The sequence below is a fragment of the Diorhabda sublineata genome, chromosome 6 (genome assembly GCF_026230105.1).
Source record: "Diorhabda sublineata isolate icDioSubl1.1 chromosome 6, icDioSubl1.1, whole genome shotgun sequence".
Classification (NCBI taxonomy): domain Eukaryota; kingdom Metazoa; phylum Arthropoda; class Insecta; order Coleoptera; family Chrysomelidae; genus Diorhabda; species Diorhabda sublineata.
This window is the reverse complement of record NC_079479.1, coordinates 24,109,484-24,136,620: the sequence shown is the minus strand read 5'-3', so window position 1 is coordinate 24,136,620 and position 27,137 is coordinate 24,109,484. Positions and strand designations below refer to the sequence as shown.

The following is a 27,137-nucleotide window of genomic DNA, read 5'->3' as shown; positions in this document are numbered from 1 at the left end:
ATTTAAGTGATTCTACTTTTGTTATTTTCAAAACAATTTCGTGTGTTAATTTATTATTGGTTCTTGATGAAAAAAATTTCTGTACAAGCTCAACAATGGCTTCAAAAGTGTTATCCAGACACAGCTCTATCGAAAAGAACCATTTATAATTGATTTGCTGAATTCAAACGTGGTCATACAGATGGTGATGGTGAACGTTCTGGTAATCCAATTGAGGTGGTTACTCCAGAAAACATGAAAAAAAGTTCACAAATTTGTTATATCTAATAGTAAATTGAAATTGCGTGAGGTAGCTGAGGCCGTAAAGATATCAGAAGGCAATGTGTTTACAATTATGCATGAATATTTGACCAAGAGAAAGGTTTTTTCAAAGTGGGTGCCGCATTTACTCTCAGTTGATCAAAAACAACAACATTTCGATGATTCAAAGCAGTGTTGGCCAAGTTTACACGTAATAAATCAGATTTTTTGCGTCGATATGCGACAATGAATGAAACATGGATCCATTACGTCACTCTGGAATCAAAACGATCATCCTCTGAGTGGACTGCAGTCGTTGAAGGACGTCCGAAGCGTCTAAAGGCACAACAGTCAGCTGGGAAGGATACAGCTTCAGAATTTTGGGATATTCATCGAGTATCTCTAAAAGGGAAAGACAATCAATGGTGAATACGACATAGAGTTGTCGAATCGTTTTATTGCAAAAATTAAGGAAAAACGACCTTATATGTCGAAGAAAAAAACACTGTTTCATCAATACAATGTACCGATTCACAAATCGATAGCAACGATGCTTAAATTGAAAGAGTTATACTTCGAATTGCTTCCTCATCCATTGTGTAGTCCAAATTTGGCTCCCAGTAACCACTTGCTATTCGCCGGTAAAAAATTCAGCTCAAATGAAGAAGCAAGACTGAACTGGGGCTATTAGAAGATTATTGAACACAGTTTCTAGCTAAAATGGAAATGCCAAAACAAATAAAATCCCAAAAATATTTAAAAAAAGTAGCTACACCCATATTGATATACGGATCAGAAATATGGACACTCACACAGAAACAATAAAGCAAAATACAGAATGCAGAAATGAAATTTCAAAGAAAAAAAGATAATAAATCAAGAAGGACAATTAAGATGGTTTGACCATGTAGTGAGAAGGGGAGGAGAACGATTAATACGGAAAATATAGGTATGAAGCACGAGCTTAAAAAAGAAGAAAGGAAAAACGAGGAGATGGCAGAGGAAAATCGAGAAATAAGATGGAAGGAAATGAAACAAAAGACTAGGAAGAATGAAAAATGGAATTGTTGTGGACAAGGGAGCCCACGTAATTACTCAACTCTAGCATGCCTTACACATGAAAAGATAGAAAGGCTTCAAGATTAAGTAAGACAGAAATAACTTCAATTGTTCCAAACCTGGGATCTTACTCCTTGTTTTTTATTACCACGGCTTGATAATTTTTTTAGAAAAGTTAGTGGTTCTTCTTCGCGAGATGGACGGCTTGTTCATTGCCGTATACTTGTAGCTAAGCACCTACATCAGAATTATTTTGTTTTCAATCCTACTGAGTTCAGACACTTCTTGCATATCCATACAAACTTTAAACATAGAATAAATATCATTGCAATGCATACGTATATATGACGTATGTTTCCTAGAAAACGGAAGGTTCCGAACTCCTTCGAATAGCAAGCCTAGTTCTGGTACCATGAATACCTCTCCTTACTTTTCCATTTTTCCTCCATCCGTGGAGAATATCATTAAGCATCGTGGCAAGATAATTTCTGCATCTGTATAATGCTGACAACTTTCTATATAAAACTTAGTTGGAAGGTCGACCATATTGATGAGGATAGAATGCTTAGATATCCACTTGGATAACCCGTGTTCTGTTACCATCAAAAAAACGTCACCTAATATGATTTGTAGTGCTTCCGAAATTATTATAAATCAAGCAGCCCTTCATAGTTTTGGGTTTTATGCCCCATGTTCCTCCGACTATTCTCCAGTTGTTGTATATAGCATCGCAGGTTCTAACTAACTGACTAGAAACCAAAATGTTGGTGTCCAAACTAGTGAATCTAATAGCCGTTATTCAAGTTTTATTGTTCACATTGTATAGTATAAATATGTTCCCATGAAACATTAAAAATATTACAGTACATTGTAGAGAACTAATTAGATTTTAAAGTCTATCTTTTCTAAGAAAACAAACAATAGATATGCGTACGAGAATGTTGCTCAACTTGCCATCACCTTGTTAGTACTTACTTATAGTCCTTAGACGTAAAATACGGGAATTAACTGTTTATATGCAATTGGTAAGTTACTTTTTACGGAAACATAAGGAAACGCATGTAGTATCTAACTGGTTGAGACTATTTACATTTCTATATTTACAGTTTTCTTTTTATGATACCAGTAAACGTCGTGTAGGTATATGGGAAAACGAACGAGGACAAAGAATACAAAAGAAACAAAAATTATGTAGAAACATCGACGTATGTGTTGATTGAATAACAATTAACGTCGTGTTAATGTACGAAAACAATAAAAAAAGTAATTTCAAAATAATTACGTGTATCAATAATGAATAACAAATGTATATCAATATTAGTTACCAATAATATTCAAAATTGTTAGTATTTGATGCAACAGACAAGGATTTTGTTCAAATATTCCCAAAAAAACAATTGGAGATACTTCTGGTAATTCAAAAGGCTGATTCCTCTCACCATATTGTCGAGATTATTTCATATTATATAGAAGTTCGAAATGCAACACCTTTTTATTAAATTATAAATAATGAAGTTTGAATCAAATAAAAAAAAATTCCTTCGAGCCGGATTTGAACCAGCGACCTATGGATGTCTACTTCGAACGATTCCACTACAGTCCACCGCTCTACCAACTGAGCTATCGAAGGATAGTAAAAAAGTTCATAAAAATGCTTGATATTTCTAACCATTTACTATCCAACATTTTATATCTATTATTTCGTTTATAATCATAATTTTTTCCAATTATAACATTAACAAGACGTCCTAATTTAAATCGTTATTGTAGATTTTATGCATTTATTATTTTAATAAATTCATATCACTCATAGTTTTATGACGACACAAAGACAACACACCATGCAAGAAAGATGGCGGAAATGATAGACATAGACCACACAGCATACACGTCAGTTGACATATGATAGGTAGAATATCACAGCACACATGACAAATGACACGTCACGAGTGATTCATAGACAACACGACGTATACGCAAAGAGAAAGAACATCGATATATCTCCATCTACTCGCCAATATATTCAGAACTTGTTATTCTTCACTTTTGCCTACTACTTAATACATCGACGCCATTTCGATCCAATTAGCATAGATTAGAAAGAAATGGGGACCGATTATCTTTCTCTCTTCGCCAGCCGTTCGGACCCACTAGAAAAAACATCCATACCTAGATCTCTCTATCTTTACTATTTTCTCTATGAAGATAACATAGTACCCGCGACAGATGTCATACATGATCATAGGCATCGCAGAGCAATCGATGGAAATGCCAGATGAGATAGCACACACGATACATGACAGCTGGCATGGCACGAAGGCGGATATGTCGGATAACGTTACTTCCATTGACATCCCACTACTTGTGACGTCGATTCCGTTCTATAAAATACATATGACACAGCACATACTATAGGCGAAAGTTGACATCCAGTATGGCGGACATGACGGATGAAGTCACATACTATTTCAGAACTTGCATATAACACAGCACACGCTACAGATGACGATTGAGATCCACGGTGGCGGACGTGGCGGGTGGCGTCATTCCGCTCCAGAACATACAAATGCCACAGCCCGCACGATAGATGACAGTTGACATCCAATATGGCGGACATCCAACTTATGACGTCATTTCCGTTCCAGGACATACATAGCTTATCTACTATTGTCATATATCGAAGTTTTAGTTTATACTATTAAAAACAAAATCAGAATCTAGATATTAAATAAAAATATAGTATTGCTGTGATAAATTTTTAAAAATATCGATAATTAGCGAATTGGGCAGATCGTTCAAAATAGTTTATTTAACATTTAACGGGATAAAAGCATAAATATATACAAAAGAAACAAAAGGAATTAGACTTAACAAAGAAATCAAAATGATGGCACTACAATTGTGAAAATAAGGGGTCAATAGAACAAATTCTTATAGCAATAGAATTACCTTCTTAAAAAGGCATTCCTGAAAGATGATCCTTATCAACATTCTGTTTTCTAAAAGATTAAAGTTTACCACAAGTGTCTGAAGACGAGAATGTGATTATCGGAACAGTATAATTGTTAATGCTGGTATACTGATAGCAACAATGTTCGAAGACTATGACAAATTTGTTTTAGTGACTGCCATAATGGAAACGTAAACATATAGAATTTGAAACAATGTAGTGACGTAAATTCTCTTTATATTCTATTTATAACCTCAATTTGTGTATAATCGTTTCAAAGATAAGAGAGGCTGTGGTTTTTTTGCATAGCACTATACTTATACAAATTACTATATGAATAATTCTTGATGTAACACCTTGTATATAACTATAACAATAATAATGTGTGCTACCACGTGCTGTCGCTTGCAAATTAAATAACCTTCGATAGCTCAGTTGGTAGAGCGGTGGACTGTAGTGGAATCGTTTGAAGTAGACATCCATAGGTCGCTGGTTCAAATCCGGCTCGAAGGATTTTTTTTCTTTTATTTTTATACTTTTTATTAAATATCCTTTTATAGCACTACCTCATACTAGAAACCATTGTCACATTACTCATATTTACATAGAAAGGTATATTAGTTTCTATTCGTTAACATTTTAGTTTCTTTTTATTTAATTTCTATAATATTTTGTCTAATTCCAATCTATTTATGTTAAAGGACTCACATGAGTCCTTTTTGGGAGTGTGTCCATCTGTATTCCCACATATGCATTAGGTTTCTTTGTACGTCTTCTATCGAAGGAATGTCAGCGATTATTTCTGCTGCATTTAGTGATATGGAGTATTTGGTGCAGGTTTTTTACCAGTGAACTATTTTCTATTATCGTGAGCCAAATCTGAACAGCGTATAAAATTTGAGAGTGCTCTGCAATGACTAGGATTCCCCTTTTTTAAGCTTTTGGTCCTTCAAGATTCGGCATTAAGCATGAGAGGGCTGTTATTGTTCTCTCTACTTTATCTACAGTCCGCCGGATATTCTCCCCAAAAGTTAACTTCTCGCCAATCCAGATCCCAAGGTATTTAATGACCTATTTGGGTTGATTACAGCTCCTATAAGTTTGAATTGAATGGGACCAATCTTCCTTCTTTTGTTAAGACAACCGCTTCCGTTCCTTCAGGTGACAGGTTTAAGTTGTTTTCCTCCATCCAATAAGATATAGATAACAGGCCTAAATTGATTTTATGCATTAACGTATCTTCATTATTTTCTATGACCAATACATAAAAACATCATCGGCAAAGCCTATTAATGTTATTCCGTAAGATAATTCTAAGCAAAGCAGGTCGTCCAAGAACTGAACCTTGTGGTACTCTGCTGCTTATTGTTATTACCTCTTCGGCTTTCAGTAGGATCCTTATATTGGAGAGTTAAGAAAGAATTATTTTTAAAAGACACTTGTCTATATTTCGTTGTATGGGCTTGTTCAATATTAGTTGCTATGATGCGCTGTTAAAGGCGTTTATCACATCAATTGTTACCACTATCCAGAGCCTTTTATGTGATGTCCTGAAATCTGACGTTCGATTTACTAATTGCATAACATTTTTGATAGCATCTGCCTGTTTTTTTTCTCGAAAACTAGGCACTAGGCCTCCGGATTTTTTCATTTTTAGCTTGAGCCTAATTAGGACTAGGTGTTCGTAGAGCTTACCTTCTAAGTCTAATAAACAGATTGGGCGATAGGATGTTGGGTCTTGACGTAGCTTATTCGGATGGTATGTAACCTGGCCCAAGAGCCTTGCCATTCCTACATTTCGCAGCTGCTACCGCCTGTACGGTGAAGTTTTAAAACTATCCTCCATTATTTATTTCAAAGTCAACTTTTGTTATGGACTGGAAACGTTTCGGCCACCACTCTCTTCACCGTGGTCATTGATAAACGTGTATGAGGGTGCTAGATGTCCCAGATGTCCTTAGTTCTTCGCAGACTCTAGTCCATTTCCTTATTTTTGCGTTTTTTTGTGGGAGTTTTTTTTTTATTTTCTATATTTCTCCAGAAGGGTACGGCTCGATTCTGGTTTGCCCTTTTTAATTCCGTTTCTGTATAGCCTTCTGTTTCTCACGAATTCTTTACCCATAAGTGTTATTTCTTCTGTCCACCAATAGCCTGGTTTTCTGTTAGATATACACTGCTTCTTGGGCATAAATTGATTACAAATACCAGTCAGGTATTGTCTTTTATTTTCGATGCTGTGAAACCAAGTTCTTATTTTATGTTTTTGTTATTATATATGAAATGTTGGCTACCACATAATGGTTTCAACTGAAATAAAAAGTGTTTAGAATCAAAACTTTAACTTAAGAGAATCTACATTTAATGTTATCAATTGCAGAGTCTTTTCATAAATTATTAAAAACATTAAGAAGGATTTTCTTGGTCGCAATTTTTGGGGTTATAATCCTCCATAGATATGTCACAAATATAGCCATCACCTTTCTCAACGGTCTGCTTGCAAGACAGACTTGGCAGAGAGGGTTTGAGGCATGAGACAAGTTAAGGAAGATATAGGCCGTCTGCCTCTCTTACCAAATATCTGCTCCAATAAAATAGGCGCGAAATTAGTCTAGTGACTAGACTTTTAACCAAGCAACTATGATGCTGAACCCACACCATGGGCAACCCGGATAACCCAGGATGCCGCTGATGCATAGAGGAGAAAGAAACTGCTGACCACGTCATCAGCGAGTACCCACTGCCAGGTTCAAGCACTTCGGCGATACTCACAGTTTGTCTAGTAACGTCAAAAGTTTGAAGCCAAAGCGCCTGATCGGCTTCTCGAGGAGGGCGAAGTGGGGCGCGATTCTACAATGATCTGTCACAAATAGGGTTTTTTTCCATTGATCGAAGCAGTGCTGGAAGTTTTCTTTGGTGAGTGCCTTTAGGAGCTCTGCCGTTTTTTGCTTTACCGCTTCAAAGAGCAGACCCGATGACGCAAGATCTTTTGGTCAGGAATCAGATTTTTTGGCACAGACTTTTGTCATGTGTAATTCCTCGTATAAAATTTTTCTACCAGTTTCTTTATCGGCGTTTACAGCCTCGGAAATCATCCGGATGTTCATTCGACGATCTGCATGCACAATTTGGTTGATTTTGGTCAGTTATTCCGGAGTTGAAACAATCACAGGGCAACCTGGGTGCTGGTCATCTTCAGTGCTCTCTCGGTCCTCACTAAAGCGCTTACACCACTCAAAAACACGCGCACGAGATAGAGAATAGTCCTCATAGACCTCTTGCAACAATTTATAGCACTCAGTCGGAGTTTTTTCAATTTAACGAGAAATTCGAGTTGATACGTTGCTCCTGTTTTTCGTCACACATGGTTTTCGACACGAGAAAAAAAAACATGTTCGTTTACATGCAATACAAAAAAGTTTTGCTGTACATGGTTTTGTCAAAGGAAGAGTGCCCTGAATTCATTACCCCACCCGTCTAGGGCGGCCACTAGGCGCGCAGTCTCGTTATTTAATAACCAGACCTCGTATAGAGCAACTGGTCCTAAGAAAGTTTATATGAGGCTGTAACCCAAATTAAAGGTTTTTTTATAATATTGACAGTTTATTATTTTTTGTATACAATTAATTTGATGTTCCCTGTCACTGACGTATTATTGGTAAATTCCTTAGGATTTTCTTATTTACGTTTTATAGTATTTAAATTCAGAGGTTTTAAGGAGTGGTAATACTAAAATTAAGTGGAAATGCAATAAGAGTGCATCGATATTTTATGCTTTACTGTTCTGAATCTAAACTTTTGCCATGAAAACTGTTCTATCATATACCGAACTATACCGAATGTCATCTCTTTTTTCAACGATATATTAGTTACGGCATTCTTTAGCAAATGTACGAGAGTTGTCTAAAAAGTCTTTGGATGGAGCCTGGGTCATCAACTGCACAACCGCAACGAAGAAACAGGCAAGACAGTAGATTGTAAATAGCGAACCTGATCCGAAAGTCGAAAACTTCTCGGCCAACTCTCGTATTATAATTGTATGCGTTATTATGCGCACGGGTGCTCTGCGTAGGTATGTATGCATCAAGTATAAATTAAAAACATTGATAATGAACGCTGCAAATTAAGGTTAAGTAGAGTTCGACGTCTAAAAATATACGAACTATATTGGGAGGAGAATGTATCAAAGTCATCTACATTAAAATGTTTTTCGTTTTCACAAGCGAAAAAAAATATACGAATGATTTTTAGATGATATAAAAACATCTCGTACAAGACCACTCAAGTAAACTATCAAGTGAAATTAGAAGGAGAATTTGATTTCTATGAATTGACAACAAAAATATTCAAGAGAAATTATACGAGGCATGGTTATTAAACTCAGCCTGCTGCTTAATTTACCGCTAAAGAACTGAATTCATACACATTGAAATCATGCTGGAAAAAGATGTGGCCTAATCTTAGAGCGGAAATGACGAAGAGGAAGACGAACGAAGCAAATTCAAACTTTCACTGCATATATAGTTAAAATTGCGAATGAAATAGGACGAGATGGGTTAGAACAGATAGAGAATTAAGTGACATTCAGGAGATACTCGAATCGCAAGATGAAGATTTGACTGAAACCGACTTTGAGGAAATGTTAAATTCACAGCCCATTTAAGAAGAGGTTTTTAACAAGCATTTGAAACGTGACATTGATTTTTTCATATATTTGTTTTTTATCTTCCCCTATAACCCCATATAAATTACCATTCCGTACAAGAGCTTTTCCGTCGAATTTTTTGTCGCAAGATGGCAACACCTCCTAGTGAGTTGGAATTTGTGGAACCGATGGTGATATTCATACTGTTTACACTACCGCTACACCAACACTCACAATTACACTGTATGACACGCGTTTAATTTCTCTTCAGTCCCTGAAGACGATAACTTGGTTATCGAAACGCGCGTCAGACAGTGTAATTGTGAGTGGTGGTGTATACAGTTTTCGGTCTCGTCGAAACGCGCTTCAAACAGAGTAATTGTGAGTGTAAACAGTGTGTTGAGTACACCTTCTAGATGTGGGGAGAAGTAGTGGACGGCATTAAATGAGTATACCTCTGACAACTCCCTCGGACAGTGTATAACGAAGTAAATTTGCTGCGATTTTACGATTTGTTCATCGGCCAAACACTGATAACTATGTCTATTTTAATCCCCAAAGCTGTTACGATATTTTGTTCCACCTGAAACTACAATCCCGATCCTGCAGAGGAAATTTTTCCTATATTAGGGCTAAACTTATATATATCCCGTACCCCACACGAATAATATTCCCATACCTTTCACAAACATCCGAACGAACCTCTCTTTCTCCCTTAACAATTCTTTCGACTCATAATATAGTCAAAAAGAAGATTAAATCTTGAGTTAAGCACCAAGGAAGAGACAGCTAGACAGCTATACAACATACACCTTTGGTTAGACTAGGTTTGATTAGGTTCATAGTTCTAACTTAATTGTGGGCGGCCAAGGAGCTATTGAGCCCACAAGCCTTCAGATAGGCTCGTCGTGCCCCTCTTGACGTTACCAAAAGCCGATGTCCTTTGAGAAGCCGATCAGGTGCTCTGGCTTTAACCCTTTGATGTCATTAGAGAAGTTGTGAGGCTCGCCCAAGTGTTTAAGCCGCGTTCGTATGAGTTCAGGGCATTCACAGATGACGTGGTCAGCGGTTTTGTCCTCCTCCATGCACCAACGGTACTCCGGATCGTCCGTGATGCCCATAGTGTGGAGATGGCGTCTTAGATGGCTACATTAGGTTAAGTGAGGTTTGATTAGATAAGGTTAGGTTTGTGTCTGTAAACCCCCTCCCCTATTTTGGTGTTCTATCGATCCGTGAACCATCTTATCTATCGCTCGCATCGTTATCAGCAAAGAAACCCCATTTTTACTTCGAACTTGAGGCCTATCAGTCCCTTCCCCCAGTAAATGACTTCAAATTCGAATTTACATATTCCCGAACGTAAGCGTTTCTACCTAAATTTAGTCAATAACTTCCTCATTTCCCAGTGTGAAATTTCGTCAGAATCAAAGGTGAGAGGTATACTAAAGTCTCACCCTATTCTTAATTGTAATATTGCCTGATCTGAGCTTCTCCCATGCTTACAAAAGTTCAGAAAAAGAGAGGAAGAAGAAGAATAGAAGTTGTGAAATACTTTCATACTATTGCATCATAGATAATACCTAAATTCTTAGAAGAAGCTTCTAAAATAGAACTATAGATCATTTACAAATTTGACTATCATTTTTGGATTTTTATTAAACAAATATTGAAAATATTTTTCAATTTAAAACACCGTAAAAGTTTTTAACTCATCCCTTTTGCATTTATATAATATAACTTACCTTCTGGATATACAGGATTTGAAGTAGGAGCCAGAGCAGTAATCAGGGGGCAAAACAAGCCCCATCCAAATTTTAATAACCACTTAACAATCCTGTAATAAATATTTCGTGTGAGAAAGTTTTCTAACCCAGGATTAATTATTTTCAAATTACGATAACTAAAGGTTATAAAAACAAAAAGCAATTGATAAACATCGATTTGGTACGTAAAAACGATTTTTCAAAAAACTTTTTCATTTCAATATCAAGTAAAAAAATACTTGACGTGAATGTAATGTATAAAAATAAAACATATTTTAAGCTCATTAATCAGTTTATTAATAGTGATATATTACTGCACATGTCTAACTTTTAATCCTAGCAAGTCTTAGGGGCAGATTGTTTATCACGTTCTTAATGAAAAAAAAGTAAATCGACAAAAGATACGTCATACGAAACATACAGTAAAATTAGCAATAATTTTTCGTACAAAAAATATAAATAATATAATAATAAAATAGTAAGTCAGTAAATTTCTTACTTGGAGATAAAAGTCGACTCTGTTAATCAATTAATAGAGTACTAAAATGTCAAATTTTAATCAGAATAATGCCATAATGGACAAACGTTTAAGGAACATTTTAGAGAAAGAAAGCAGTCCAAGAAGGTAAATGTAATAATTATTTATTAGATTGTATCGAATATGAGTGATATAATATATTATCTACTCACCTTTATGAAAAAATCCAATCAAACTTATTGCATTGTCTATAAACTGTTTGTTAAACCCACAAAAACAATTCGTTAAACAAAAAAAGTAAAGCACTTCACAGGACGATATAAAACGCGTACTGCACTACAGTAATTTCAAAAACACGTATAATTTAATAAACAATAAGACCTACAAACTTTTATAAACATTTCATTTTATTATCTAGAAAATAAACAATTATTATTGTTTAAGAAATTTTAGATATATCGACTAAAAATTGACATTATCGAACAGTGATGCCAATTACCAAAAATTACTAAGCATTCAAGAATTTTTTAATATGTATTCAGCATATAGAAGAAAACAATATATTACATTCAATATATGATAGTTAAATTTCATTTTTATACTATTTGTTCTATTTATAGACATAAATTGTGATAGATTTTTTTAATTAGAAATATAGTATAGTTTCTTTTAAAAAGAGAATTTATTGTGAGTATGACAACATACCGACATAAATCTACAACGCCACCGATGGATTTAATTGGAATTAATACGAAATGACAACTTTTAGAATTTTAACCCTGGGAGGTCGCAACTTTCCAAAATACATGATATGGAAGAATCGTATCTTGTATAAGATTATTGAACTAAAAAAAATAAAACAAACAAACCCACTTATTTGTACAAAATCATGTGTTTGTATATCTAGTTAAATGAGGAAGTTATTGTAAAAAAGAAGAATCTTTTGACATTAATTTAAGTCAATGGAATATATTTTACAATTAGAAATTAATGATTAATACATAAAATAACTTGAGGTATCAGTATCAAAAAAATACCCAATATTTCGCTTGAATATGTACGTTAATTCTCTACAATTTTAAGATGAGATATATCCTTTCGATGTATATTGGTGAAAAAATAACAGTTCTCAATATGTCACCTTAAATATAACCTCTAAGCTTATGTGTCAACAATAAAAACATTTATTTACTAGATTTAAGCATAACATAAAAGTTTAGAGTAAGGAAAAAAATAGGTAGTTTGAGTAGAATGGACGATATTTTAATAAAAAAGGAATTAGATAACATAAAACAAGATAATTTAGAATTAGGCCATATACATTCGGATGAAGAAATTTTAGAGGAAGATGATGATTCTCATGATATGGGACTAGCAATAGAAGAAAATTTACGAGACCTTAGCTCAGATTTCAATAATACCTCACAAATTGTTGAAGTTAAACAAGAAGATATACTTGGCCTCGGTTCTGATATAATACTACCTCAAGTATCTCAAAGCCAAACTACCAATTCACCAAAACATAAAAAAGAGACAAAAACCAAGAAGGAATTGGAAGAAGAAGAAAGAGAAAAGATGCAGTAAGTAAACTGGAGGTAGTTTCAAGCATATTTTAAGAAAAATGTCCACTATTCACTGCAATATTCTTGAGTGGAAAATGATGTATATTATATTTTCAGAGTCCTAGTTTCGAATTTCACTGAAGAACAGTTGGATCGATATGAAATGTATAGAAGATCAGCGTTTCCTAAAGCTGCTATCAAAAGGCTAATGCAAACAATAACTGGTTGTTCTGTTTCTCAAAATGTTGTTATTGCTATGGCCGGTATAGCTAAAGTATTTGTGGGAGAAGTAGTAGAAGAAGGTATTTATAAAATTAGATATATTTTTCAAATTATGTAATTATCTAAAATGAAAGATTTAAAAAAATTATGCTAATTATAACCAATTGTGAAAATTACTTTATATATAATAATATCTATATAATTATTATCTTAGGTATATTTATGAAAAAATCTAAAACAAACATTCCAATGTTGAGAAAAAGGAAAAATTCCATTTTTTTAATTATTATTAACGTTTTTATTAATATATATTATAATAGAAACATATGGTTACATAATGCAACAAAAATACAACCTAATCACAATAATGATTTTCCTAATTGTTTAGTAGATGCGAAGAGATTGAATAGCCACCCTTTTCTTGTGATCTGACTTCTCTGGATTAATATTTTTGGAGTTATTTGAAATCAGATATCTACAAGAATGATAAGTCTTAAATTGTGATTGAAAACGCAACATAGGCAAAAAATTAAAATACAAGCAAATATGTTGCAAAATTTTACCAAAGAATTCCAAGATTGAGTATCCACCCATTTATTGCAATCTGATCCCATTGGGCCATTCTTTTTATGGCTATTTGTTATCAGATATCTACAACAGTGAACCGACTTAAATTGATGATTGAAAACACCAAATAAGGAAAGAAATTAATTGAATTAAAAGCAAATATGTTGCAAAACGTTATTTAAGAATTCAAAGATTGAATAGCCACCCATTTATTGCAATCTGATTCTACTGAATTCTTTTTTTGTTATTTAAAATAAGAAATCTTAGAAGTGAATCGATTTAAATTTGTTATTGAACATACTGAATATGGCAAGAAAAATCATTAAATTACAAACAAATAAGTTGCAAAATGTTATCAAAGAATTCATATCCACCCATGTGATCTGATTTCACTGAATTATCTGTTTGTGGTTATCTGAAATCAGAAAACTTGAAGAGTAAACTGACTGTGACTTGTGATTGGAAACAATGAATAGGGAAAGGAATTCGTTAAATTACAAGCAAATATGTTGCAAAATGTTATCAAAGAGTTTCAAGATTGAATATTCACTAATTTCTTGGTGTACTGGTGTATTCTTTTTGGGACTATATATCTCTTATTAGTAGGATGATTTGATGAAAAAGTGACTATTTAGATTTTAACAATGCTGCAGTGATTATATTATCAGTTTTCTCCATATTTCTGATATAATCTGTCGACATTTCAAGTGTTCCCAAAAAAGCCAGAACCATTTTTCAGTCATCAAGATGATTGGTAAGATATTTTGGGATTCACAATCATTCACATCATTGTGCTTGCGCGTTCATATGCTATTTTAGCAGAAAAAGCACCCAAATTACTTTACTTTTTATTGCCACATCCGCAATATTCACCTGATCTAAAATAATTTACAGATTGATAAAACTTGTGAAATATTAGTAGTATATTGATTTTCCAAAAAATATGCATATAAATTTAATTTTTCATAAATTTCTGCGCAATTATTTTCAACATTATACTTTTTAACCCCCTGGATAACTTTGCTCTAACACCCTGGATAATATCAGTACAATATAATTTGAGATCTTTGAGCTATTATCAATTAAATGAACTAAATTCCATTTTTTAATGAAAAATATAAACAGAAAAAGGTATTCATACAATAATATCGTCAATTTTTGGAAACTTTGGCTAAACTCTTCTAACAATTGTCAGGTTATTGAACTTGTTTATAATTTCAATAAAATTATCATTGAAAAGTTAAAATTTCACAAACTTCCGTACTAAATTTTATTTTTAATACGGTAGGAAGAAGATAAAACTATAGGGGATATTCTCCAAACATCTTTATAGTTTTCACTCAACTAACCTCATAACTAACCCCACATCAATTTTATGGGGTAGAATGCACAATAATGATGTTACGAAAGTAAATTCTGTATACCGATTCCTTTTATAACTTATAGCATTTAGTAATTTTAAATAACTGTTTATTTATAGCTTTTTGAAGTGTATCGAAATTTTTCGAAGTTATAATGGTTGTTATGTCAATTTTTTTGGTTTGATTCTTCTTCTGTCACGAATGTTATAATTCATTGTCTTTAACATTGATTGCTATCGAACCAATCTTATCGAGATTAATTTTTTTATTCAAATGACAATAAGAAAAGTGTATAATTGATTTAATCCTTGAATAATAACGAGAAATATAATTAGAGTCAACAATGTTTGAGTTATTTTCGTTCACGTTGATTATATTCTAAACGCAAATACAAGAAATAAAATAATCCTCGTATATGCTGCTTTATTCAACAATGAACAAGCTATAAATAAATGTCAAATCAATATTTAACCGACTTAATCATAAATTCCGGTAATTGTGTTGAGAATTTTAAATGAGATCAGATTTTTTAAGTACGACATTTCATTTGTGATAAACTCGCATCTCCGATAAACCCAAAAGTCATTGTACCTATTTACTTCAATTTCTAAGAAAATATGTTGTATATTTGAACGTAATTTTTATTATTATTTTGTATAAATGCCTATTGTAAACAAGATGAGATGCGAAAGATGTTACGAAATTGATTATTTTATATAGGAAATATAAATGGAAAATTATTTGATTGACTAATGGACGTCGAGGCTGCTATTAAAATATGTAAATGGTTTCACAATCATAATTTGAATAAAACCTAGAGAAAATTTTTTAAAACTTTGAATTATCTTGGAAACTATCAATTGTAGAGACATGCCAAAAATTGGCATTAAAGTAGCCAAATGAAGACAGCGGAAAATATTTGCACCATTTTAAGCTTTAAAGTGATTATTCGCTGAAACCTAGCGAGTAAATGTTACCAAAATGTATTAAGAGGGATTTTTGTTAAAAAATTTTGTATACTAGCGGTTTGTGAGCGGCTGCGGGGCGGAGCAGGCACTCAACGAATGCGGCGCGAACATGCCGCGGGGACGGCGCGGACGCGTGTCAGAAATGCAAAGATTTCGTTGCGTGTTTTTAGCTAACATACACTCATTAACAAAATGGATAAAATGTGATAAGTACCAGGATTTAGGAAATTACTATTCAAAAAAAAAATCATCTTCAGAGTTACTGTTCTTGTCATAAACATTATGTGAAGAATTAATTGCCTGCAATGAATTATTCCGGGGTGGTTTCGGATAGTTTAGAGCATAGCTGTTAGACATATGATTGTATTTTTTCAAAACTCCCATCTCTATTTTGGCATCCATTTGATTGTATTGATGAATTGATTGTATCTTCAACCAGAGACAACACAAAGTTATATTTCTGTCTTTATTCATCCTCTCGTCCATCCTTTGTATGCATTTTATCCTCTTCCCACGCCTTTTTTTTAATTACGATCACTAAATTCTGTTCTTTTTTGGTCCCATATCACTTAACGATTTTGAATTTCACTTATAAATTCTGTATCAATATTCGAATATCCCAATGATGCCATGATGATACGAGTAAGCACCTACGTCCTCTCAAATTCGTGTCTCGTTACGGACTGAAGTGAGACGGGTTGGCGTTTGTACGCGACAGTACAAAATGGCGTCCGCAACAAATTTGCAACGCGTGCGCAGTGGGATCGTTGCGCGCCCGCTTCGATTTAAAGACGCTCAATATCCGCTAGTATGATAAGGCCCTAATTCCTAAAGGACTGAACGTATTTTAATAAATTTGGTCCCGTTGGAATAAGCATTAATTGTTCCATCTTACTAGCGCTATGTTTAATCCTTTGTATTGCATTTTAAAGTGTTTTACCTATTGTTGTTGGAATTTAGTAAACAATAACTTTCAATCCACCCCAAAACCCCACCAAGCAGTATACCGTTGGAATTTGGACGTTGCTGAAGAGGCCTAGCGGCTGCCCTCCCTGTGCCGGAGGATGAATGGTACTTAAGGGAAACGTGCAAGAGCAGGGACCATGACAAATCCTCCTCTTCTTCCCGAGGGCTCCGAGTAAACAGGAAGCAAAGGACCCACTATCCCGAAAGCATCGCTTTCTACCGATGTCGAAGCCTTGATTGGTGCTTTTCACAAGACCTGGCTCAAATGCCGCAACATCTGTGCTGGACAAAAGTAGAAGGAAGGCTATGGCTGCCGATACGGCTCATGGCTTAACGATCCCGGATCCTAAGGTTGCTTCGGCCTACAATCCTCCTTCACCCAAGGTTTCCAACTCGGAGGTCCTGGTGAAACCTGTTAAGAGGCCAACAATTCCTGGTTCTACGCTCATCGTACAAAGAGTTGGTTCCAAAAGCCGCAAAACTGCTAGCTACGCGAAATCGAAGGGACGATCGAATCTGCAGCTGATAACGGGTTTACGGAAGAACAGTCGATGAATTTCATTGAGGTGGTGGCCATGATGCAGTCTCCATCCGGCAGAGGACCTAAACCACAGCAGTTTCTCCTTCATGTCCTAATTTGTCCAAAGGTTCAAGCCAAATCATCTGATCGTTTTTCAAAGAACATCAGCCTTGGGTAATTTCAAATGGGGCCCGACGGGACTATCAGAAGGCCTATATTATCAACGGCCCTTGGCCGCCCACTATTCTGTTATGAATTACCCCATAGATAGAAATCTAAATAGGTTAGGTAAGGGAATAGGAGTGGCCAAGGAAATAGCGTTTCTCGCCAATTCATTTAAGGTGATTTCTTCACAAACTTAATCTGGTTTTTTGAAATTGTTTGTAGTATCGAGAAAAACTTTATTGACCATATTTGTCAAAAGTTTGTTGGAAAATTGTCAAATGTTATGTTTTGGTTGTTAACAATCAACTTTGTATAACTGCCTATCTACTGAAACTTGTAGGGTAAATCGTTCGGGTATAAAATACGGAAATAATTTTTGAATTACGAAGTCTGACCCCTTTACGCCTCCTCTTACCCACTACATTCTTCTCATTTAGTGTACATCAAAATAAATGTTGTTCAATCCATAACTACGGTATAAAAAACAATCCTTTACCATACTAATTATTTTGGAATTTGGAATTTGCCGATAATCATTGTGGGTTAAATCTGGAAAGTATGGCGGATGTTCAATTACTTCGAAGCCTGCTTGGGTTATTGTAGATGTTGCAATTACTGACTTATAACAGGGTTTTGCACAACTACCCTCAGCGTTTTTTTGTAACGCCTCATGTAATTTTGGAAATGAATTGGCATTATAAACACCTGTATTCGCAACTGCCTTTTACAAGTAATTGACTGAATTAATACATCCCAAGCTGAAGGTTAATTTTGATTTTTTTCGAAGGCTATGAATTTCTATGTTTTCACTTCTTATTCTCAATTTTAGTCACTACATCATACTACCGATTCCCCTAATGTATCTTTGTGAATTAGACTCTTTTAATCATCGCACTTAGCTCGGCCTAATTCATTTTGAAATTAAAATTCGGGCATAGACTGTGGGCACGTTTTAGAAGGTTATATTTTTAGTGTCTCTATTCTCTGCATAATAAATGAAAATGTGAAAGGGTTGGTAGGGAGAACAAAGGGAGAAGACTTCGTAAATAGATATATTTACCATAAATGTTAGAAAAATGTAAATGTGATTAGTATACGATTAAAAACATTAATATTTTGGTAAATGCAGGATTGGATGTCATGGACGAATTGGGGGACACGGGACCTTTACAACCCAAACATCTTCGCGAAGCTGTTAGGAGAATGAGACGATACGGTGGTATTCCAAGTGGTAGAGACTATAGAACACATTATCGAATATGAATTATTAATTTTATTTTTAATTATTATTGTATAATAAATTTTGTTTGGTAAATATTCCTTTTACTACTATACGTACATTGTATTTCTACATTTAAAAGGGTTTATTGATGATTATTTGTATCAAACTAACTGCATACGGTCTAGAGATATCCACAAAAAGCATAAAGTACCCCTTGAGAAAAATTAGAAGAAAAAAACGTGTGTTTTGAGCACAATTTCATAAAAGTTGGTGTAGTAAAAGTGTATACATCAGGAATCAGCTTCTATCTTTCAGCATTGCTTATTCCACTTTCATAATCACTTCGTGCGAAATTGATCTATACGTCGATCTTTGAATTTTCTGCATCATTTGCGCACATGTGGCATACACTTTTCTCCACGCACCTCACACAGTTGGGAATGGATGTCCATTGGAGAAATGTCATTCGCACCAGGCGTTAGAATCAAGTGGAAGCTCCATTTAACGGATACCAGGGCAAGAATGAACGTTGCAAACAAAAAGCCGGAGAAACTTGGAGAAAGCTTCACGCCAGTCTTGATAAGTCCTTTTTTAGACAAGGCGCAAATTGGAATACGTGTAGCACATGTGAGGTGACGCAGCACAGCTGGATAAATATAAGCCAGTAGCGACAGTTCCCTTAAGATAATGTTTTAAGTTTCAATGACCTCGCGCCATGTTCGTGGTTGTTTTCAGAGCGAAATTTAAACGCACGGGTACTAAAAAGAAATGTAGTAAAGGTTTTGTAAAAAGCAACATGTATCTAATTTTACTTGTAGTTAAATTTATGATAAGTATTCCCAAAGAAATTAAAGAATAAAACAATCGTAATTGGATAAACAATAATTTTGATAATTCAGCTAGATAGGAATTGTGAAATTCCAAAAACGCGTTGATACTAGTTATATGGAAAATGTGCATTATGAAATAATGAATCAGAGGAGATTATGAGCAGGAAAGTAAATATTTTATTTATGTTTTATATTTCTTTCAACTTGTTAAATGTTGCCAATTCAATTACCAAGAGTAATGTAACTTGTTCCTCACTTCAAATAAATAATGCTCACAGTTGTACTTTTAATATTACTTTTACGAAATAAAAATTGATAAAAGTTTTGTCCAACTTTTTTAAGTATACGGACGTAGAAAAGAATTTTGTATGAGACTCGTGAGTAAAGTACCGTTCTGCTCGTGAAAAAAGGATTGCTTTACTCACTTGTTGCATAAATAACTATTAAACCATCGACTTTTTAATTGTACGAGTAGTTTTCTGTGCATTTGTAACTTGCTTCCTTTTGGCCTGTCAAAGTATATCTTATATAAACTGTTAGATTTCTTCGGAATTTAGTCTGACTATAAAGGAGAGGTGAATTAATATCCTGAGGTTTTGGATTCGAGATTACATAAAAAAAATTCAACTGCAAACTGTATGTCAACATTATCGTGAATATTGCAATTGGATTTTATGTGAATACGATAAAGTGACCTTTTTATCATTGACTGTTTACAAAATGATCTTTATAACGTTTGGTGTAGAGGAAATAGTCATTTTATTATTAGATGCTGTAGTATCAAATTATCATTAATATAATAAATATTTTCTATAATTTTATGGTTTTATTAGCTTATCACTTTCAACTCTGGTCCTTTGAACGACTTATTTTAGAGTGGGATACAGAGGCCAACGACTTCGTTATCAATGAACAGAGCACGTCTTTTATCGTCGAAGCAGTAATTGTCAGTGATTGTTTAAGTTTACATGGGTTTCTATGAAAGGATTTTGTCGAAGAGTTAACAGTTTTAAATATGCTCGGCAAAGTTATTGTGGCTTTTTTAGTGTGTATTGTATGTAAGTATTGCTGTAAAAAAACTCGATAACAAATATTGTTTTTATTTATAAATTTACATAAAATAAATAACGAAGACTATTTGATTAAAATCTTATTAGATTCTAATGTATAAGATAGCAAACAAGGATATTTTTATGATAAAATTATTTTTTTTTTCAGTTTTTGAATCATTTAATGTTAAATTAATATAAGAATTAAAAAATTTTCACGCAAAATTCCGTTATGCATCAGTATACTGTTTCTAAAATAAATGCAAACTCCTATAGTTTGATTCACGCAGGCCTTTTAGGCCCATAGCGTGGAAGTAATTCCCTTCCACTTTTTCCTATTTTTTGCTTACGTTTTCCAGTCCTGAATTCCTCCCTCTCTTGGGTCCTCTCTGCGTACCATACCTCCTTGGTATTCCTTTTTTCTTGTTCCTCCTTGTTCTATGTCCATAATTTTTTTGTTGCCCTAAAATCGGGCATTCTCTGTATGTGATCTAGCCACTGTATTCTAATACTTTGCTTAGTCCTACTTTTCCAAATAGATTCCTTATTTCATTATTTGTTCTCATCAGCCATAAATCTCACTCCTTTTCATCGCCTAGTATCCTACAGTACAGGGTTATTCTAAATGATGGACCCATTTTTAAAAATTGGTATTTATTAAAGTATAAATGCTACATGAATAAATTTTAAACCAATGAAAAAGAAAGTTTCAAAGTTTTTTTTTGATGTATTACAAGTGTTCAATGTGGCCTCCAGTTGCTGCATGGCAAATATCTATAGCAAGTGTATCTGCTGTTACTAAGTGCACGGCAGCATTGATGCGGTTCCGCAGATCGTTCAAAGTTGTTGGTACAGGCCGAACGAAAACAGCTTGCTTAACATAACCTCATAAGAAATAGTCACATGGGGTGAGATCGGTGTCCAGAAGTGTAGAGCCAGGTCTTCATTTCCCCTGCGACCAATCCAGCGCTGAGGAAGAGAATCATTTAAAAAGCCTCGTACATCGAGATACCAATGGGGTGGAGCTCCATCTTGTTGAAAAATGAATTCCTGAGAATCTTCCATAATTTGGGGGAATAGCCATTGTTCCAACATATCTAGGTACGTTATTCCAGTCACAGTTCTTTTCGCAAAAAAACGTTTGTATGTGATAAGGCACGGAACGGTGAGTTTATTTTGTATGTGTATTTTGCAAACTCCATATGCGAACAAATGTGTCATCCTCCATCATTTCTAGCACATTGCCGCAAAATTCGAGACGCTTGAGAACCTGCACGAGTTCTAAACAGTAGAGCTTGTACACAGTACAGTTGGTTGGGGTATTCCAAGGTCTCTACTATTGGTAGACTTACTTGGGCTGCGGTCAAAACTGTCTTCTATCCGTTTGACATCATCTTTTGACACACGCGTTCGGCCTTTTTTTCTTTTACACACTTACAGTCTCTTTAAATTAATTAAATCAACGAGTAATGCTTTTTCTAGTTGGTAGTTTAATACCAAATTCAGTACGAAATGCCCGCTGCACTACAATTTGCGAATCTTTTGGAACCATCACCGTCAGCCTACACTTGTAATACATTTAAAAAAACCTTGAAACTTCCCCTTTTCATTAGTATAAAAATTATTCATGTAGCATTTGTACTTTAATACGAATTTTTCGTCCAGCTACGGGTCCATCATTTCGTCTCCTTAGCTCACTGTTGGTCTTATTATTGTTTTGTATTGATATACCTTCGCCTTTCTGGAGATTTTTTGTGATCTTAATATCGCGTTCAGCGCTCCCAACTGTTTACTTCCCCTCGTCATTCTCGATTCTAGATTTTCTCCCTCGTCACCTTTGTCTTTGGTAACCACCCCAAGATATACATACTTTGAACTTGTTCTAAGCTCATTGTCTTTTCTTCGTTCAGTTGTATTGAAAAACCTCTCGATTTATCTTAGTTGACTCGTAGATTTATATTAATATAGGGAATTAAAATTGGCGTGCAAATAAGATTAGTAATATTTATAATCTTCTGCGAATAATGTTCATTTAGCTATTCAAAATGTATAAACAAGATTCGTTTTAGAATATACGTAACTACTAACAATCAAATTTTATCCCTTAACAACCTCATATCATATTATTGAAACTATATATCTATATCTAGAACATTAACATAAAAATGGTTTGAAAATAAATCATCCAGTCGTGGCACTATACCTACTTGCAGGAATTCCAAATAAAATTGATTCTATAAATTGATTTTCTACAATCCCTGTACAAACATTCACCGTCTTTCCTAATTCTAAGTTCTCATTCATCAACTATCACCGTTAATATCAACGTAGATGTACCAAAAAATAAATTGTTCTCTATCAGCAAGTTTTTCTTGTGTAGTTGATCCATAGTTTTTTTTCTTTAATTTGCGATTTTCTATTATGATTATCTATCATAAACTCCTGGGGGATGTGCGGACAATTTTAATTAACCATGTGGGACAGTTTCTCCAAAAGAACTTACTTTCCCGATATTTTTAAAGTTCAAAATTTGTTGCTTTACCAGGGTTGCTACTTAAGTTTTGCAAAAGTTTGAACCAATTGTCGAAGCATTTTTTCCATTCCGATTGAGGTACCTCCAAAACATGTGATTTGTACCATCAACCGCCGCTTCACGTGTAAAAAAACTTTGACTTCGCAATTTATTTTTTATCTGTAGGAAGAAATCATTGGATGCCAAACGGCGGATGTGTGTAAGCTCGCAATGTTGTGGTGGATAATAATTCGTCTTCTACGACTGGTTTCCTTGATCTTTTCGAACCTTCTGGCAAACACATGCTGGTGTATCATCCGATATTTACCGTTCTACGTTGCTGCAATGGAATAATGTAAAGTTATTCCGAAAAAACAGGCGACCATTTGCTTCGAAGTGGTTCGTGCGCAAACAATTTTTGTTGGAGTTTAGCTCGTCTTGAAAGACCCGTACAGTCGATTAGTTTCGAATTCATATGCATATTGGTCACCTGTTACTATTTTATAGACGCCTTTTGAAGCACTGCGATTGAATTTTTTTCAGCATTTCCTTGCACCAATCGACATTAGCTTCTTTTGAACTATTGTCAACTAAATGCGGTATCCAACGCGAACAAATATTTTTGACAGCCAAATAATCATGCAACATTGAACGTATGCGAGTAGAACTAATGCCCAAATAAGCCTCAATTTCACGGTATGTCACATGACGATCTTGCATTATCAGTTTAGAACAACATTCACGAAAATCTTCCTGCAGCGAAGTACGAAGTACGATTGAATCATGAAAATCAGCGTAAAACGATAGTTAGAGATGGTGCATAATCACAAAAAGTGGAAGCTAATTGATCGGCATACTGCTGCTGGTTGAATCCACGTCGAAAGTCATAGAAAAAAATGTTGGCGATTTAATTACATTTTTTGAGCAAGATTAATCTTTGAAGTACTCAAATAGCACTCGTACGATAACACGTTCTGAGTACGTTCACCATTAAAAATGTCAAACTTTATGATATCAATGTCAAATTTAAAATAATCACATCAGTATTGCCATATTTAAAAACTTAGGTAGCAATCCTCGTATAACCGATTTAACGGATTAGTAATAGTTAATGTTTTTGAAAATAGTTTGTTATTGCAGATATAGAAATATGTAGAAGCTGTGACATAGATCAAACTAAGCACGGATGTCTGATAAAAAATTTAACGTGTACATGTGGCGCAGGCTGTATATCAGATTATAGATACGACACAATTCAGGAATGCCAAAGTGCATTGAAAGGTATTTATAATTTTAATTACAGGAAGTTGTTATTGAAACGGAAAGAAAAATAGTTCGGTTTATGTTTGTCACATTTTTCATTCATATATTCAACCAGAAGGGGGATAAAACACATAGAGTTAATATTAAATATAGAGAGAGCGGCATTTACATGGAACTTTACTATTTAAAGTAAGAGAAAGAGCATCGGTTTACCACTCTCTACTCGCGTCTGATTACTAAACCGTTCCGTCCAATCGAAATGTCGACGTCAAGCCATCCAATTAGAATAGAGCAGAAAGAGAGATAGAGAGTGGTATATCGATGTTCTTTCTCTTTTTATCAGCACTTTCACAAACTTCCCTCTCACTGTCTACATTTAATATTAACTCTATGATGTGGGGAAGTATATAATTGGAAATTATCATCCAATTATGAATATATTACGAAAATATCAATATTAACAGACATTTTAAGGATTAAACATTCAACAGAAATTCGTGATCTTCAATATAAGGGGTTTTATAAAAGAATTTTTTAATTTTTAAAATACCTATTTCGTGGCAACAAATATAACATATTAGAACATACAGTGTTGCTTAGCTTGTAGGTGCGTTATTACTTTTCATATTATTTAACGAAAAAAATTGTAGAAATTTTTTTTATGGATCACAGTTAGAGAATATTTAGAAAAAAGAAAATATATACAAAACGTCACGAAACGATATTAAAATCCCTTCCATATAAGAACTCATATAGTGTTGCATAACATACAGGTGCATGTAACTCTTTACTTCTTAGAATCAAGTTTACGAGTAAAGTTTAAACTACAGTTACTTTTTATTTCACGTTTTGTAGATGGTGTTTACTGGCAAACTTATGTTTAAACATTACTGGCGGTTTGGGGGTAGTTTAAACTTCAGTTTAATATGAATCAGAAGATCCGATCCAAACTTTTTCAAATTGTTCATATTTTTACAATACAGTGGTCGGCATACGTCAGGAAACGCTCTCGAAAAATCCGTAATGCTCATAAGTGTGGAAACGCTGTCGAAAAAGATTAAAACGAAACATGTTCGTCGGTGTTGCAGGTTTTCTGCTGTTTTCCTCTAACCTGGTGAACCGGTTTACCGGCCAAATGGCCGGCGATATGGAATAATGGAAAATTCTCTTATTATACCTAAAAATTTTCTCTCTCTCTCTTTCTCTTCAGACAGTTGTGTCTGCGTCATAATAACACGTGCTCGTCGAGTAAATGCGTTTTCAGAATTAATAACTGATACACGTTCACGTTTCAAGAATTTTTTTGTTACGTTGTATCAGATGAAACAACCTTCAAGCCGAACGGCATAATTGCGGGTGTACTAGAACGACCAAAATCCTCGCGTCTTCATTGAAGAAGAATTTAACCTGACTGGGATGTGTATGTGGGCATGTATTCATGAGGAAGATCTCGTGGATCTGTAGTTTTCTGAAGGTCACGTGACGGGCCAAAGTTATCAGGAAATGCTCGAAGATTTACGTGGGCAAATGTACAACGATCCAACTCTCGCAAACATCCGCCGTTTTGGAGAATGGATAGCCCGACGAGGATTCGGTTATATGATTGGACACCCTGAAACTTTTCGCTTCACAGTACCTACCTTACCTACGTTGCCGTAACTTCATTGATTAAGATGGCATCAATTCGAACATTTACAGTAACCCTTCTTCGAATCCCTTTTGTAATTTCTTTCATAAAATTCCTTTTGAGGCTGCATGTTTTCTCTTAATGCAAATTTGTTGCCTGATTTATGCCAGCCTCAGTATTATAAAGGGTAGAATTATTGAAAACTTAATGAACTCCCCGATGACGACGAAGAAATTATTAACATTATCGACGCGCCGAGAAAACGAAAATTTATTCATTCTAGAGCGAATCTTTCAATTGTGACAAAACATGACCATTTTCATTATTTTCATCTTTAAATTCCTAGGTTAAAGCACTACTTCAAAGTACGAATTTTGTTGTTCTTGTTTTAAACAATAGTTTTTTCCTCAGTTTTACTCCAGGTTGTAAAATTGCCCCTAAAACCTTTTTATATGTTTCTCTCGATAAATCTTCTTGATTTTAGTGGATAGAAAATTAGTATCAAGAAGAATTGACGTTTTAACTTATATCGGTCTTAAAAATATTAACAGAAACACTGAAGTTTATTATGGGTTCTAGGGACAATGTTGATAATTTTATTTCATACAAATCATAACACTTTTCACATACAACAGTTAAATTAGTATTGACAAAGGATTATCGACGAGGTGTGATTGAAAAGTACGCTGAATCACAACCCCTTGTAAAATCAGAAGTAAACAAGTGCTTCTCTCGCCTAATTGTTTGTCTTCGAATGATACGCCCTTTTAGGACGTGGTGAGTCACTGGTTTTCCTTTTAGAACTTTTGTCTAATACCCTAATATTCATGAGATATAAGATTTCAATTAGTGATAACGTAAGTAGTTACTGCTATAAAAATTACTTCATTGTATTTTTTGATCACACCTGGTATAAGATAGAGGTCTTTTAGAAGTCAAACAATTAAAAATTTTTTTAGGTAAAAAGAGAGATATATGCAAAACTCACAACCCTTGTATGCATAATGGAACTTGTATTCAGATTTCACAGCATCCTGGTTACAGGTGCAGATGCGAAGGGACGGGATATTTTGGAGCCCGATGTAGTAGAGGTAAGTCCATTTAATCTAATTAAATATTCCTCTGTAGGGCTTCAGTTTTTCGATTGATAAATAATCAGATTTCTTTTTTT

At 34.3% G+C, this 27,137-nt stretch overlaps 3 protein-coding genes, 1 long non-coding RNA gene and 2 other non-coding genes across 6 annotated transcripts in view; 3 read left to right on the top strand and 3 right to left on the bottom strand.

Annotated features, from left to right (window-relative positions):
* The window catches only part of LOC130445007 (serine/threonine-protein kinase tricornered), a 156,090-nt gene extending 144,484 nt beyond the window's left edge, over positions 1-11,606 (bottom strand). The window contains exons 1-2 of the mRNA XM_056780454.1: positions 11,345-11,606; positions 10,634-10,725 (exon numbers count right to left, since the gene is read on the bottom strand). The gene's annotated coding sequence lies outside the window, so the exon portion shown is untranslated. The remainder of the gene's footprint in view (positions 1-10,633; positions 10,726-11,344) is intronic.
* On the bottom strand, positions 2,837-2,929 carry Trnay-gua (transfer RNA tyrosine (anticodon GUA)). Its single transcript has 2 exons — positions 2,893-2,929; positions 2,837-2,872 (listed from the first exon to the last, which is right to left on the bottom strand). It is a non-coding gene; the product is annotated as a tRNA-Tyr (tRNA).
* On the top strand, positions 4,670-4,762 carry Trnay-gua (transfer RNA tyrosine (anticodon GUA)). The gene is made up of 2 exons: positions 4,670-4,706; positions 4,727-4,762. It is a non-coding gene; the product is annotated as a tRNA-Tyr (tRNA).
* A 459-nt stretch (positions 11,607-12,065) lies between the features above and the next one.
* On the top strand, positions 12,066-20,528 carry LOC130446127 (transcription initiation factor TFIID subunit 11). The gene is made up of 3 exons (XM_056782222.1): positions 12,066-12,712; positions 12,812-12,996; positions 18,593-20,528. The coding sequence occupies exons 1-3, from the start codon at positions 12,384-12,386 to the stop codon at positions 18,724-18,726; spliced, it is 648 nt and encodes a 215-aa protein (XP_056638200.1). The 5' UTR covers positions 12,066-12,383; the 3' UTR covers positions 18,727-20,528.
* Positions 13,191-15,310, bottom strand: LOC130446129 (uncharacterized). The gene is made up of 2 exons (XR_008910111.1): positions 14,833-15,310; positions 13,191-14,361 (listed from the first exon to the last, which is right to left on the bottom strand). It is a non-coding gene; the product is annotated as an uncharacterized LOC130446129 (long non-coding RNA).
* Positions 20,399-27,137, top strand: part of LOC130446128 (protein crumbs homolog 2-like) — an 8,024-nt gene continuing 1,285 nt past the window's right edge. Inside the window, exons 1-3 of the mRNA XM_056782223.1 lie at positions 20,399-20,573; positions 24,217-24,357; positions 26,926-27,057. Of these exons, the coding sequence (XP_056638201.1) occupies positions 20,531-20,573; positions 24,217-24,357; positions 26,926-27,057 (316 nt within the window). The 5' untranslated portion in view covers positions 20,399-20,530. The remainder of the gene's footprint in view (positions 20,574-24,216; positions 24,358-26,925; positions 27,058-27,137) is intronic.